The sequence below is a fragment of the Piliocolobus tephrosceles genome, chromosome 5 (genome assembly GCF_002776525.5).
Source record: "Piliocolobus tephrosceles isolate RC106 chromosome 5, ASM277652v3, whole genome shotgun sequence".
Taxonomy (NCBI): Eukaryota; Metazoa; Chordata; class Mammalia; order Primates; family Cercopithecidae; genus Piliocolobus; species Piliocolobus tephrosceles.
The window spans coordinates 4,980,495-4,996,374 of NC_045438.1; the positions used below are offsets into that span (position 1 = coordinate 4,980,495).

Sequence of the window (15,880 nt, forward strand, 5' to 3'; positions counted from 1 at the left end):
TCTATCTATCTATCTATCTATCTATCTATCTATCTATCTATCTATCTATCTATCTATCTATCTATCTTTCCTTCTGTCACCTCAGTTGTCCACACCTTTAGGAAATCAGACTCCTTACTCATTGGTGTTTGAACATAGGAGGCTTGTCATTTTTGCAATTCGTATTTCTTGGAAGGAATAATCTTGAAAGTGATAGCTCAGTGAAACAGAACTTGGAAAATGATGATAGCCAGTGAGATGGCTTATCCCTGATAATTTAAAATGCAAATTAGATCTTATCATCGCATCTTGGCCTTTGGCTATATAGCTGTATATAGAATGAAACAATAGAATATATATATATATTTATATATATAATATACAATAGTCAAAATAGATCTTATTATAACCAATTGATCTTATTGTACCTGAAACATTTCAATGGGTTTTTACTGCTCTTTGGAAAGAATTACAAACTACAAAGGTTTACCAGCTCCACTGCCTGCCTGTCTTGACTTCATCTCACATTCTGCCCTTGGTCTCTGTGCTGGCCACACTGACCTTTCCCTCTTTCTTGACATAGAAGACACATTCCTGCCTCAGAGTTTTCATCCTGTTTTGCTTCTGCTTTTGCCCAGATCTCTGCAAGCCCAGCTCCTCCTGATGACTAAAGTCTTGGCTTGGATCACCCTAATAAAGTCTCCTTCTCCACCTAGCTATACGTGTGGCTTTGACTTATTTTCTTCCTAGCAATTTTCATTATCAGAATTATTTTTTCTTGTTAAAAATTTGTCACTCAGTTATTATCTACCTCCTTCTAAGGGAAGTCCTATAAGGCAGGGAATTTAACTTTCTTGCTTACTGTCGTATTCTTAGACCCCACAACCATGCTTGGCATGAAAAAGGCCAATTGTTCAAATATTCTGAATGAATGAAGGAATGAATGAATAATTTTTAAGGGAACAATGCCTCAATTCATATGGAGGGCGGTGGGGGAGGCTTCCTTGTGTTACAGAAGCTGGAAAGGGCCCTGGCAGCCTATTTGCCAGTTTGGGAAACCAAGGGGGGAGCCAGAGAGGCAATAAAGATGGACTGACTACGATGAGGAAGATGGGAATGTGGGTGAGAACAGAGAGAGCTAGCTGATGTAGCCCCTGGGAAGAGTAAACTTGGCCTCTACTGTGGAAATGGCAGCTCAGTTACATGGAATGTTCCACATGAATGTCCTATCCAGGGGCTTCAGCCTCAGATTCTGTAAATTCCTTAAATCCAACCATCTTTAGATTCTCTCCAGGCAACTCAAGCTTGAGAAACACTGGATGACTTTATTTGAAGTCCAATGTTGAATTGCCACCATGGTTCAGGGAGGGTTGAAGGGAAGTGAAAGGAGTAGAGGGCTGGAGTAGGGGAGGAGAGAGAGAGAGAAGGAAACGTGGTTGTTAGCTTTACCTCCACTTGAGATAACTTTTAAACTACCAGAAGGATGGGAATTTTATTATCTATTTCCCCTGAAAATGTCAGAAAAAAACAGGACCACAATTTCCCCTGATTGTCAGGACTAGCTGTATTTCAAAATAATCTGTATTTCCAAATACATCTCCTCTCTTCTCGTTAGTTTTCTTTTACGGAAAAAACCCCTCATGTTATATAATAATTTTGCTGTAAATTGGTTTGTTTATTCTCTGCAGTTAATAAATATGTTGAATGCTTCACTAAAGTATGTAAACAGGATGTGAAATGTTTACTAAACCTTGAAATTAAATAATTCCAAACCCAAACTAAGTTATTTAAATTAATCCTTAACTAAGCAAACCTGGATTTATCAGGCACCCTTCCTTTCAGTGTGCAAATCAAACATTGAACTGTTCATGTTTGCAAGTTATAGTTCTTCTTTTTAGGGCAAATGTATTGTGCCTGCTTTACGCTATTACCATGAGAAACTATAGCCTGTTGTCCTAGGTATTGTAGTTACATATTGAAAGATAGTAGGGAGATTGATCATGATTGTGTTGTGGTTTTACAATATGTACCTTTTCTGCAAGTATGTGTGTGTGTGTGTTTTGTAGCTAATGTTAATGCATCTGTTAAGAGTTGCAGGAAATTTGTGTTTCAGTCATCAAGTTATGTACTGTATTTTTCATTAATGAGATAAAATGTAAATATCATTAAGTTTTCATCGATTTTAAAACTCAACATTGGTATAAAGATATTCATTAAAATGTTCAGCTACTATACAAATTTATAGTCAACTTTTAATTTTCCAAGGAAGACCGGGATATATAAAATAAGTAGTTAATCCCTAAGCATCATTTTACTCTAAAGTTTTAGGTTTTAAGCTCACTAAAACATTGACCAAGATGGCAAGCAGATAATTGTACTGCTAAACTCAGTGTTTTTTCAAACTATACGATGTACCACATTAGAAGGTCATCAAATCAATTCAGTCAACCAAGAGTCACATTAAACAAAATGAAACAATAGAATAGAATATCATTGTACATATAAGAGCACATCACAGAAAAGGGGTTTCTTTAGGGGACAATGAAAGTATTCTAAAATTAGATTGTGGTGATTATTGCACAACTCTGAATATTCTAACAGCACTGAACTGTGTGCTTTAAATAAGTGAGTTTACGGCAGGTGAATATATTTCAATAAAATTTCTAAAAATGGAGGGAAAAGTAAGGATCATTTCAGGAATCTTTTTTTCTTTTCTTTTCTTTTCTTTTCTTTTCTTTTCTTTTTTTTTTGAGACGGAGTCTTGCTCTGTCGCCCAGGCTGGAGTGCAGTGGCCGGATCTCAGCTCACTGCAAGCTCCGCCTCCCGGGTTCCCGCCATTCTCCTGCCTCAGCCTCCGGAGTAGCTGGGACTACAGGCGCCCGCCACCTCGCCCGGCTAGTTTTTTGTATTTTTAGTAGAGACGGGGTTTCACCGTGTTAGCCAGGATGGTCTCGATCTCCTGACCTCGTGATCCGCCCGTCTCGGCCTCCCAAAGTGCTGGGATTACAGGCTTGAGCCACTGCGCCTGGCCAGGAATCTTTTTTTCAACATTGTATGTGTGTACTAAGTTGTCTTGTTAAATTATTTTTTGCTGTGGAGCATGGTCAAAAGTTTGGGAAGCGCCAGTCTAGCAAGTGGGAATTTTACTGCAGGGGAAATAGTTGACATAAACATGTATTTGCGTGTTAGGCACTCAAAGTTAGGCACTCAGAGTAGATTTCAAAGATTTACTCACGTATTGGGCAAAGATATACTTGCATATTAGGCATTTGGATTTCAAAATTTAGTTGAAGCTTATCAGCAAAACCAGTACCAAGGCTGCCCTGACTGTCATGCTCTCTGTCTTCCATAGCGGGAGTCATGTGAGGTTGGCTGCAGCAGCGCGGAAGGTGCATATGAAGAGGAAGTACTGGGTAAGAAGACACACACGACTTATAAAAAATAGGCTGCACGACTCTAGTGACTTGTACTTATGTAAAGATAATGAAACCCCTCTCAAAACATCTTGACTTCTACATCTCAGTATGATCAAAAATATCTACTTAGAGAATTCAATAATTTCAAACGTATAGGCCATTCTGATAAAGATTCAGCAAGATTCTTCTTTCAGAACAAAAAAGAGGAAACAGTACATGACTAATGTTTAGGACCAGATTTTGTCCTCAAGTTCAGTAGGTACACTCACTTCTGTCTTAATGACAGACAAATGTACATCCTGAGCAGACTTGATGTCAGAGAATGCCACTGTTTTAATGACTGGAAAGTATACGCATACTGTATTGAATGTACCTTCCATTATTCAGCTAACAGGTATCCAATAGAGTGCCTACTGTGTGTATGACTCCCCAGAAGACTCTAGGAATTTGTAAAATGTACGGAAGCTATGCTTCTCGTGTTAGATTTTGAGCAAGTAGGGGCCTTGGGTGTTTATCAGCTTCCTCTGCCTGATTTCAGAGTAGGCTGGGCGTGTCACAGTAGCTTTGCCTTAGAGTGTTAATTATCCAGTAGTTTCTAAAAGTCCAATGCTTTGATAAGTCACAGCTTGGATGTCAGCAGATATAATTTCCCGAATTCCCTAGGGCATCCTCCCACCGAGCTGTAGACAGTTCCCTTAAATCTGAAGGATGGTTGGCTCTTCCATACGTTGTAGTCCTTGACTCAGTGGCTTGTTCCTTGCTCTCAGTGACTGATGGAAATTGGAAGAGGAATCTTGTCTTGCTGTTCTGATTTGCTTCTGCCCTTTAGTGTCCCACAAAAGACACCCTAGACATTTCTGTGGAGAGGTAGTGATACTACATTTTTTTTTTTCTATGTTATGGAAATTAGCTGTGGATAAAATGTATATTTTATGGTTTCCAAGCTGTGCACTGATGTGCTCCAGGCCATTACAGCAATCTCATGGGAGCCATGGAGTATTTTAAACACTCAAGGGGAACCCAGAGATATGAGAAATCTGTTGGATGGTGATACCCAATCTGATCATAATATTGGAGGAGTTGTGCAGTACCCAACAGGTGCACAGGCCCCATTAGTATGCAATTATTTTTATTTCAGGATGAAATAAATATACAGCTTTATCTTTCAATTTCTCATTTGTTTCAAATATCTACCAAATTGTTAGATACCAAATTGTTAGTCAATTTGGTATTAATACATACTTACTGAGTTATATTACTTAAAAAATGGAACTGTTAGAGAATTCTTTTGGTTCAGAGAACCATAAAAAATTTCTGAGAAACTAAGGACACCAGAACTGAGGAAGTGCATAATCTTTTATTTGCATTCCTTTATTATATTCTAAAATTATATTACCAGCTTAATTATACAATTCTGTTAGAATACAAGTGCAATCAATGCTTTATTTTTATTTTCTCATTGGCTATGGATCAATGTCTATGTACCACTAACAAATGAGATGTACCAAGTCTAAATAAAAGCATTTGTACTTAAAGACCATATCTGTAGTCTGTTATAATTAATCCTTTCATCCATGATCCTAAGACCTTGTTTGTATTTAACTCATGTGATTTCTAGGTCATTTATCAGCGGGAATGCTATGTTCATTTTAGATACCTCCCGTATCTCTTTTCACATGATGGAATATGATACTAGCTAATAACATATTAAAATAAATAAATGAACATATATATTTGCCTAGACAAAATATAAATGCATACACACACACACACACACACATATATATATATGAGAGACAGAGAGAGAGAGTCTCACTCTATCACCCAGGATGGAGTACAGTGGCACAATCACAGCTCACTGTAACCTCAAACTCCTGAGCTCAAGCAATCCCCCTGCCTCAGCCTCCTGAGTAGCTAGGCGTGAGTCACCATGCCTGTCCAAAAATAGCTATTTTTTATTAGGCATTTATGAGTTGACCACTTTTCTCATTAATTAATATGTGTTAGCTCCTTTTGTCCTCAGAGTTACACATACTATAATTAACCTAATTTTACAGGTAAGAAAATTGAGGCACAAAGTTTATATACTTGCTTGAGGCCACGTAGCTGGTAAGGGATATCTCTGAAATTAGAACCCAGCTGCTTGGTAACAGAGCCTTTTCTTACCCACTCCGCCATGTACTGAAAATAGGACGGAGCTCAGTCTAGCTTCCCTTTTCCATTTGGCTCTCTCTTTGCCTTGATATTTTAGCATAAACCTACTTTACCTTTTTTTTTTTCATATGTATCACCACGGCTTTGAAATATGTCTATGTTTAGCTATGATATTTACATTTACTTGTACTTATATAACTGATCACTTCTGCCTAGTTCTCAACTTTTGTCGTTTCTGATGCCTCCTGGCTATTTTTCCTCACTCTGCTGACAACTCCATCACTGGAGTCCTCTTCAAGGTGTCCACAGCATACCTAATTCCTGCTATTGAGAGTCTCACAACAAGAAAGGGGAGGAAAGTGGAGCTGTGCTTTGCTTATTCAGTTATAATAGTTAAAAATGAACTATAAAAAGAAGAATCGGTGAGAAAGGTTGTGCTAGGCCTCTTTGTGGGCTGGGTCCTCAGATGACAATGGCTTTGATTTTTCTGGGTTACAGAGTATGAACTTTAACTGGTCTATGTCTGGTATCTGTAGTGATGAGAATTGTATCCATTTTCTCTTAATCAGGAAGAGTGAGGTCCTGGGAGTTTGTATTTAACCATTTTAAGCTCCCTACCAAATTTACCATGCTTTCTCAACCAGAGTGCTGATTCTGTTTCTATGAAAGAAAGCTGAAGCATTAAATTCATCACAATTTTGGAAAAACATAAAAAGTAAAGTAAAATCATGTCTTCCCAGTGACATACCATTCAGAAGTCTAGCCCTTTGTACCGTGCCTGGCAAGCAGCACCTGAGAAATATGTGCTGCCAATTGTAATATGTCTAGTGTTTAGATGTCCTGAAATATTTTATAATGTGAGACAGCCGATCATAGCGTCCTTTGGAGTAAAGGCAATTGCTCTGTACCTATAAAAATTTTTGTTTTTAAGATGCACAATAATAGTAGAATTAGAGGATAAAATTTCAGAAATATATTGGGGTACACGTCCCAGGATAATGAATGGTTCTGTTGTGACACAGACATGCTCTGAGCACTGGGCCCCCCGGCCTGTAAGAGAGTAGTGTTGTAAGAGAAAACTGGACAGCTCAGAACCCTCTGTGTCATCTGCCTGTAAAACCAAATCCTGAACAAAAAAAATACTATATTCAAAGATAACAATAAATTCTGTGGAAAAAAGACTGACAGACTGATTGATTTTTAAAAATAAATTGAATATGCATGCCATTGATTATTCAGGTGAGTTATTGTGTCAAGATGCAGTTTTAGCAAGAGAATACGGAGAGCCCTAGATGAGACAGGCACACACTCTCTTCTGCTGATGCACAGGAGTGCATGGTGAGTGAAATCTTGTTTTCTCTCCAGGAAATGCAGACCTTCCAACTGCGCCCTTTGCGTCTTCCATTGGAAGCCACAATATGACATTACGATGGAAATCTGCCAACTTCTCTGGAGTAAAATACATCATTCAGTGGAAATATGCACAACTTCTGGGAAGCTGGACTTATACTAAGGTATGAAAGACTGTCTTTGTACCTAAACCCAGACCCTTTCCCAATTTTTGAAAGCGCCAAATTTTTACTTATAGTTATAAGCATAAAGGCCCTCTAGAAAAGATTCAGCTGTAAGATGGGTAGTTGGATTAGATGAATTTTAATCTCAGCTACTCTGTAACATGTTAATGCTAAGCCTTAACATTAAGGCTTATTTTATAGGGAAAATACAATATTTATGTTATAAGGAAAATATAATGTTGGACATATATACTATTCCTTCAGTGCAGCATCACATAACCATTCACCCCATTAGTCATTATCTGCCCATCCCAGCTAAGATGAGTCCAGCTAGGATGGAGGGCAGAAGAAAGATTCTCATGGGGGTTGTTGCAGTTTAGAAGTACTGTCTATGGTGGTCATCCAGGACTGTGTCTTTTAGGGAAGCATGAGAAAGTTTAGAAAAAAACATAGTCCCAAGATACTATGTGAACTAACATAGAAAAATTTAAGTCCTTGAGATTATAAATGCCAAATAATTGAGCCCATAATTTTGCTATTTCGAAGGGGAGAATTTCTGAGTGAATTCTGCGTGCTGATGTCTGAAAGGCTTAGCACTAAGCTCCAGGCCTCTATTTCATCTCTGTCAAGCCATCCATCTTCTACAGATTAATCTATGCTCTTGAGTCCCAATGTGGGGTGGTGATTCTATACATGCTGATTATTGATCACTCCTTGATCTAGACCGTGTCCAAACTGTCCTATGTGGTCGAGCCCCTGCATCCCTTTACTGAGTACATTTTCCGAGTGGTTTGGATCTTCACAGCGCAGCTTCAGCTCTACTCCCCTCCAAGTCCCAGTTACAGGACTCATCCTCATGGAGGTATGGTGTGCACACATTGCTTATGAAAGGACATTATTCCAAAGCTTTGATTTAGTTTGTTTTTATTTTAAACAATGAAATAAATCTATTCCTTCCTATTAATTGATCCATTCAATAATTGGGTACATAACTATGTGCCAGGTAGTATTCTGGGTACTCACAATACCTTTAAGATCAAAAGAGACAATGACCCCTGCTCTTGTGGAGCTCACTTTCCTTTTTTTTTCCGAGACAGTCTTGCTCTGTTGCCCAGGCTGGAATGCAGTGGTGTGATCTTGGCTCACTGCAACCTCCACCTCCCAGGTTCAAGTGATTCCCCTACCTCAGCCTCCCAGAGCAGCTGGGACTCAGGCATGCACTACCATGCCTGGCTAATTTTTTATATTTTTAGTAGAGATGGGGTTTTGCCATGCTGGCCAGGCTGATCTTGTACTCCTGACCTCAAGTGATCTGCCCGCCTCGGCCTCCCAAAGTGCTGAGATTATAGGCGTGAGCCACCTCGCCCAGCTGGAGCTCACATTTTGGTGGAAGAGGAATATTCTGCAATAAACATAAGAAATAAATAAAGTATGTTGTAAGTGGGATGGTGCTGTGTGCTATAGTAAGAGGAATATTTTGAGCAGCGTTTGTCATTTAGGGGATTGGAAATAAAGAGTGAGGAGGGAAGGAGAGGCCAGTGGCTGTATGAAATGAGGTGGCCAGAATGAGGCTTGATGAGCTGGTGGGATAAAGTTTGAGCAAAGACTTAAAGGAGGCGAGGAAGTCAACCACGCAGTTGTCTCAGATAGAGAGTTACAGGCAGAGGGATGGTTCATGTGGAGGACCTAAGGCAAGAACATCCTTGGCCTGATCAAGGAGCAGATAAGGGGCCCATGTGGCTGAACCAGAGTGAAGGAGGCAGAGCAGTAACAGCTAAGGTCAGAGAGATGGGGGCCAGATCCCAGTCTACCTCAGGGATCTTGGTAAGGAATGTAGCTTTTATTCTGGAAGGAGAGTCACTGTAAGGTTTTGAGGAGAGGAGTGACATGATCTGATGCAACTTGCTTTATACATTAAAAGGAAAACTGGCTGCTGTATGGAGAATGGACTCTGGGGGTGGGAGAAAGCAGGAAGAACTGGTAGGAAGCCATGTGGTGACCCAGGTGAGAGGCCCAGGAGTGGTAGTGGTGTGGCACAGATATGTTTGAATTCTATTTTTATTTCTTCATGTAATTTTAGTCTTTTTATTGCCTAGGTTGTAAATTCTTTGGCTGTGGAAAAATAACATCTGTAAATAAGTTCACCTCCTTTTTTGTTTTATTTTTTTACTGGAAAGGTGGTTATTTTTTGTATTATATTTTTAATATAATTGAAAGGAAGATTGGGCACTTTTTTCATTCATTCAAGTATTAGTCAAGGACCTATTATATACCAGACACTGTTCTAAAAACCAAAGATGATAAAATCCTAACACTTATGGGGTTGCATTCCAGCTAGGGAAGACAGTCAGATAAGTAATTAAGTAAAGGTATTTGTTGGGTCACGAGAAGACCCAATGAATAGCACCCTTCTTCTTAGTCTGAGTTCTGAACCAATAAAAGATAAAGCAAAAACAGCCAGAAGATGGCTGCAGGAATGTCAATATTATTTCTGATAAGGGCCAAATTGGATGATGATAGATTTTAAAGTAGGAGGTGGGATCTGACAGGTAGACAGAGGCTTGGTCGCATAGGGCCATACTGACCCTGATAAGGAGTACAGATTTTATTCTAAGTGTAACAGAATGTCTTTGGAGTGTTCTAAGGAGGGGGAGGGACTGGTTCAAGTTTTAAAACTCTCAGTATGACTGATGCGTGGAGAATAGACTGGGAGGGTGGAAGGAAGGCCAGGGAAGTGGGGGAGCTGTTAGGAGGCCTAGTAAGTCAGGCTTGATTTGGTGATGGCTCTGACTAGGGTGATGATGGAAAAATGGGGAAAGGTTTGTCATATACTTTGAAGACTGAGCTGTTGGGGTTGCTGAATGAATTTGGTGAGGAAGAAGGGAAAATCAAGGTTGCTAAATTAGACTTTCAGTCTGAATACCTGAGTGTCATCATTTACTGAGACAGGGACAAGGGTAAAGGAGGAGTGGCTTTCCTAGATAAAATCATCAGTTCTGTTTCAGCCACGTAAAATTTGAGATGTCTATTATATATCCAAGTGGAGTTACTGAGGAAGCAATTAAATGGAAGGATTGGGAACTCAGGAGGTAAGTCGAAGGTATCCAAACTACCAGTTTAGGAGTTACTACCATAGAGATGAGGTTCAAGGAATGGGCCTGGAGGCAGCATGCTAAAAGTGAATGTGGTTGAAAAAAAGGAGTTCAGTGTGTCAGCCCAAGGACCCTTAATATTTGGTGGCCAGGAAAAAGAGGAGGGACAGCAAAAGACACAGAGAAGGAGAGACTCGGGAGCTTGTGGTGTCCCAAAGCCAAGTGATGAAAGTGTTTCAAAATGAAGGTGATTGAATATGACACAGTGACATTATCTCTGGAAAGCAACAAAAAGCTTTTTATCTGCTAGATTCCTGCTTCCCTATTTTCCCACTCTTTGTACAGAATGTTACCCTATCATCCTATAACTTTATCTGAGCTGCTGTCCTTTGAATACTAATACATCCTTAGAACAATTCTAGCTCTAATAGAATTCTAGCTCTAAATAAATGTTATTGTTCTCTTGTTCAAAATATATTCATGGGATATCTATAGATGCATGGATACTGACTTTAAGAAGCTTACTCTCTTGTAGAAGAGATAAAGCACATGCCTAACTAACCTCACAATAAGGTAAAGCTTTATTAAACACATACAAAAGGTACTGGCAAATTCCCATGGAAGTTTAGAGGAGGGAAATATTATTTCTGAAATGAAATACCAAAGAAATCTCTCTGGAGGAAGTCTCATTTGTTGAGTTAGACATGAGGTGAGGAGAGAAAAGAGCAGGTTCAGGTGTCTATGGGACCAGGGTCGCCAACATTGGATTGTAAGGCATGGAGGGAAAACAGTCAGTATTCCGTCTGCTGGAAGCTTGCGATACAGGAAGAAAAATAGTGAGAATAACATTGGGAAGGCTGACTAGGTCCAGCTTACCAAGAATCTTAAATATCCTGGGTAAGGAGTTTGTATTTTATTTACAATACAGTTAGGAGTTATGGAAGGTTTTAAAGCAGTGCAGTAATTGCTTCACATGCTTCTGAAAAAGAGAATTTTGGCAACTGCACATAGAATAGATTTGAGAGAATGAGAGAGATTTGAAAATACAGAGGTAGAGACCAGCTGGGAGGTTACTATATTAAGATTTTATCAAAACTGCTTTTTAAAAACAACATATATTGGGGTATTCTCTGACTCATTATTTTGAAGATGTGACTTCCACACCAGGAAAAAGATTCAAGCCTAGAAGCCTTAGGGGAAGGCAAATGCAGGGGCAGACACTGAGGGAGAGTTGTCTGATCCCCTCACCCTCAGAGTTAGCTGAGGCAACCCAGAAAGACATGCTCCAGGCTGGATGCCCTAACCCTCAGCTCTGGAGATGTGCCTATGTGCAGAGAGCCTCAGGCTGAACTAGGCCTTGGACCTCAGCAGAGCTGAGCAGCTGATGAAGTTGGTTGGGGCATTTTTCCCCTTCCCTGATGGGTGCTGTCTCCTTGCTTGTCAGATCTCAGGGTTTGTGCGGCCACCTCTGCTAATTATTCTGACTGTTCTTATTTACAGCCTCAGATCAAACACTGGCCTAGGACCATGTTTGAAATTTTCCAGATCAGAGTAGAATGAATTTTTCCTTGTTCCAAGCAATGCCATATGTTATCCAACAGTGCTGGGACATTTTCTGGTGCTACAGAAATACCATACAGAGACATTGGCTGGGCAAATCAAAATAATGAAAGCAAATTTTGCTGTCCATTTCTGGGCCTTTCTCCTGGATAAGCAAGCTCACGTATCCTCTGTGTCTTCTAGACCCTATATGGGTGTCCTTAGGGATAGCATCTCATGTTTCTGATTCTCACTTTTCTAGCTACATCAAAACTTAGAAACTTATCTGTATTGTGTTAATTGCCTCATAGTCCTATTCTCTTTTAGCTATGGGAATGACATGATTTTAGATGGTGCTATTGCCTTTTTTTTTTTTTAGACAGAGTCTCGCTGTCGCCCAGGCTGGAGTGCAGTAGCGCGATCTCAGCTCACTGCAACCTCTGCCTCTCAGGTTCTAGTGATTCTCCTGCCTCAGCCTCCCGAGTAGCTGGGACTACAGGCACCTGCCACCACGCCCAGCTACTTTTTGTATTTTTAGTAGAGACAGGGTTTCACTGTGTTAGCCAGGACGGTCTTGATCTCTTGACCTCGTGATCCGCCCACCTTGGCCTCCCAAAGTGCTGGGATTACAGGCGTGAGCCACTGCACTCGACCCTTTTTTTTTTCTTTTTTTTTTTTAGATAAGGTCTCACTCTGTCACCCAGGTTGGAATGCAGTGGCATGATCTCAGCTCACTGCAACTTCTGCCTCCTGGGTTCAAGTGATTCTTGTGCCTCAGCCTCCAAAGTAGCTGGGATTACAGGCATGCACCAACATGCCTGGCTAATTTTTGTAATTTTAGTAGAGATGGATTTTTGCCATGTAGGCCAGGCTGATCTCGAACTCCTGGCCTCAAGCGATTGGTCCACCTCAGCCTCCCAAAGTACTGGGATTACAGGCGTTAACCACCGCACCTGGCCTAAATGGTGCTATTGCCTTTTAACTGGGTCCTTTCAGAAAATGATTTCTTAACAAAGAGGAATGATTGTCAGGCAAGGGATACCAGCATTTCAGGGAAGATTTTTGTGTGTTTTTTTGTTTGTTTGTTTGTTTTTGGTGAAGAAGACCTGGACAACGATCACATCTTGCCATGTAGGTGACATTTAACTTGCTTCAACAGTAGAAGATCACATTTGGGCATTGACCGTAATGACTTAAATTTTAACATTCCAATTATATTATAATTCAGTGGGAGAAATTTATTTCTTCTCTGTTTATCATAGTGACTGACTACGTGGAGCCGAGGAGTGATGCAATGATGCTTGTGTTTGCTGAAAATTAGTCTGAGAGTTAAGAGAGGAATTGCATCCGAGAAAGGCTGAGAGAGCAATTAAAAGGGCTTTTAAAAGTCAGTGGTGATGCAGAGCATTGGCCAAAAGTGTTCAGAGGGAGAGAAATCTACTCAAGAGCAAAGTAACTTCTAATTGTGTCTTTCTATGGAAAGAGGAAACAAAAGAGCGTGGTTTCAGGGGTTTGGTTTGAAAGCAGGTAGAGACACAGATGGAAGCTAGGCTGTCAGATCATTTGTTGTCGTTTCTTTTTCCACTTAAGTAGCTGCTGGGGACTGTGTGTGAATGCTCAGTCATTTCATATATGCTCCTTTAATCCTTTGCCAGGGCACGGGGTGCTGAAGCTCAGTCAGCCTGGATTTCCAGGACCTGAGAGCCGGGGTAAGGAAAGTGTACTCTGGGTCATTAGAGCTGATGCCAACAAAAGTGAAGCCAACTGTTTGAATTCCAGCTTATCTGAACCTACATCTCCAGCTGGAACCAGCAAGGCTGCCCCACTCAAATGAGTGAAAAGGCCCCAGGATGGACTTTTTATTTAAACTCATGTTGATCATTGACTCCAGTTTTGCTCAGACTCTCCTCTTCTTCCTAAACTGGTTCCGTCCTATGTTAAGTCTCTAGAGATTCCTGATGACAGTTTTTAAAGGACTATTATTGTATTCGTGTACACTATATTTAATTTTATTTCATTAATTAGAAGTGAGGAAAGTAACATTTGAAAGAGCCTCTTGGGAAAGGAGTGAACTGGTTTACACATCTTACCACCTTTCTTCTATCACATATTTTGAGTATTAATAAAATTATTTCATTTCCATTAAGTTTTCAAAAAAAAAACAATACTTTTTTTCCACCTTATTTTAAAAACATCACGCTTGCACATTTTTCTGCTCACTATGTCACCATTATCTCTTCCAGTTCCTGAAACTGCACCTTTGATTAGGAATATTGAGAGCTCAAGTCCCGACACTGTGGAAGTCAGCTGGGATCCACCTCAATTCCCAGGTGGACCTATTTTGGGTTATAACTTAAGGCTGATCAGCAAAAATCAAAAATTAGATGCAGGGACACAGAGAACCAGTTTCCAGTTTTACTCCACTTTACCAAATACTATCTACAGGTAAGAATTAAGTGATGCAGAGGAAAATGTAACCAGCATGGCTGCAGGCATGATAATTATTTAAGAAATATGGCTATCAAATAGTTTAAATGTACACCCACGGTGTTGGGTTGAAGTCACTGTGGTTTTCCTCAAGCTTATATGCTTATTAGATTATAGCGTCCTAAGCAGAAACATTCTCAAGTATTTCTATTATATTCAGAGAGTACTCACAAACATGGCTAATAAAAACGTCATAAACACCACGAATTTCAAATTTTCTTTTAATCCAATATGAAAAAAGTAAGGAGGTAGAGTTATGTTTAGGTATTTTTATTAACCATTAGGATAATTATTTTATTACTGTTAGCTTTTCTAGCATTTACTAGGGCCTCTTTAAATTCAGAGAAGAATGGGGGTCATGGAGATAGCAGAGTTCGGCTGTTGACCTCTATGACCCTGAACCGTTCTAGGGGATACAAACAAGGATGTGATTGATGGTCATTTTAGTGCTGAGCAGTGGCACCATGTAACTAGACTCATGCATTGCCACATCATGCTTTAAATAGAAACGTTATTGCTCCTTCTATTTTTATCTCATGTTCACACCATGCCATGTGAAACATGTCTCTCCAAATTGTTTTTGGAATAGGTTTTCTACTGCAGCAGTAAACGAAGTTGGTGAGGGTCCAGAAGCACAATCTAGTATTACCACTTCATCTTCAGCAGGTATGGCTCAGGCTCGCTCCATTAGCTACACAGGAATGAGGGTGGCAGGGTGGTTTCAGAGCCAGAGGCCCTGGGTCACCTGGTAGACCTCAAGACCCACCTCTTCTGCCCAAATGAATGTTGTCTTTTGGGTACTTGTTAACTTTTCAATTTTAAATGAACTCAAGTATTTGATGAATTAAAGTAAGTGGTTAGATTGAAAGTTTTAATATTAGAATTTGGGAATTGAAAATCAGAATAAAAAATTTAGGGTTTTAAAAAAATGGCCTCAAATCTTTGGTTTCAGTTGAAATCACTAGTGTTTCTGACTCACATTTACACGCTTAAGGGATACATGTAACTTTTCTGCCCTAATCCCTATTTTAGATTATATATAATTATTTAATATATGTCAGACATTGTTTTTCCAGTATCTTTGTTTTTAAATATATCTGGACTTTAATAATTTGCATTTTACTATATAAGTATTCAATCTGCCAAAGTATCTTTTGTTATCATTTTGTAAGCACCCTTTTTCTTTTTGGCTTTAGTGTTTTATTGATTACCTCAAGAGACTGAATGCTTACTGTATGATATATGTCTGAGCAAAATAACAAATGAAAATCTTTCTAAGAAGTACTGGGAATTTGAGGGGAAACTAATAGAAGATTTTTGAGAACATCCAAAGATTCAGAATTCTGGGAGCCTGTTGTCTATTTTTACTAGAACCCTATTTGCTGACTTGACTGCCCCCTACTCTAATCTGTACTTGCCTGTGCCAATGGGTATTGAATGTCATCTATCATCAGTGTTTGTTTTTTTGGCTGTTTCTAGACTCTAGGAAAGGAGAGGTATTTTTGTTATGTAAGAAGCACGTCCAAAGGGTGAGTTAAATATAGAGCAGGGTTAAGGTTGTTGTTACTGTGATTATTGCATAACATTCATTAAATACCCTAAAAATGTTCACCCATGCACCTTGCATCAGTCTCCTCTTGAACAGGACATCAAGCAGAGTTCTGCAGCCTTCCAATGTCATTCCTCTAAGGACCTTTCT

General features: G+C 39.6%; 1 protein-coding gene across 1 annotated transcript in view; it reads left to right on the forward strand.

Moving 5' to 3' along the window:
• Positions 1-15,880, forward strand: part of ROS1 (ROS proto-oncogene 1, receptor tyrosine kinase) — a 142,127-nt gene that overhangs the window by 12,891 nt on the left and 113,356 nt on the right. The window contains exons 4-8 of the mRNA XM_023218993.2: positions 3,332-3,392; positions 6,915-7,063; positions 7,787-7,925; positions 13,938-14,139; positions 14,771-14,847. Of these exons, the coding sequence (XP_023074761.2) occupies positions 3,332-3,392; positions 6,915-7,063; positions 7,787-7,925; positions 13,938-14,139; positions 14,771-14,847 (628 nt within the window). The remainder of the gene's footprint in view (positions 1-3,331; positions 3,393-6,914; positions 7,064-7,786; positions 7,926-13,937; positions 14,140-14,770; positions 14,848-15,880) is intronic.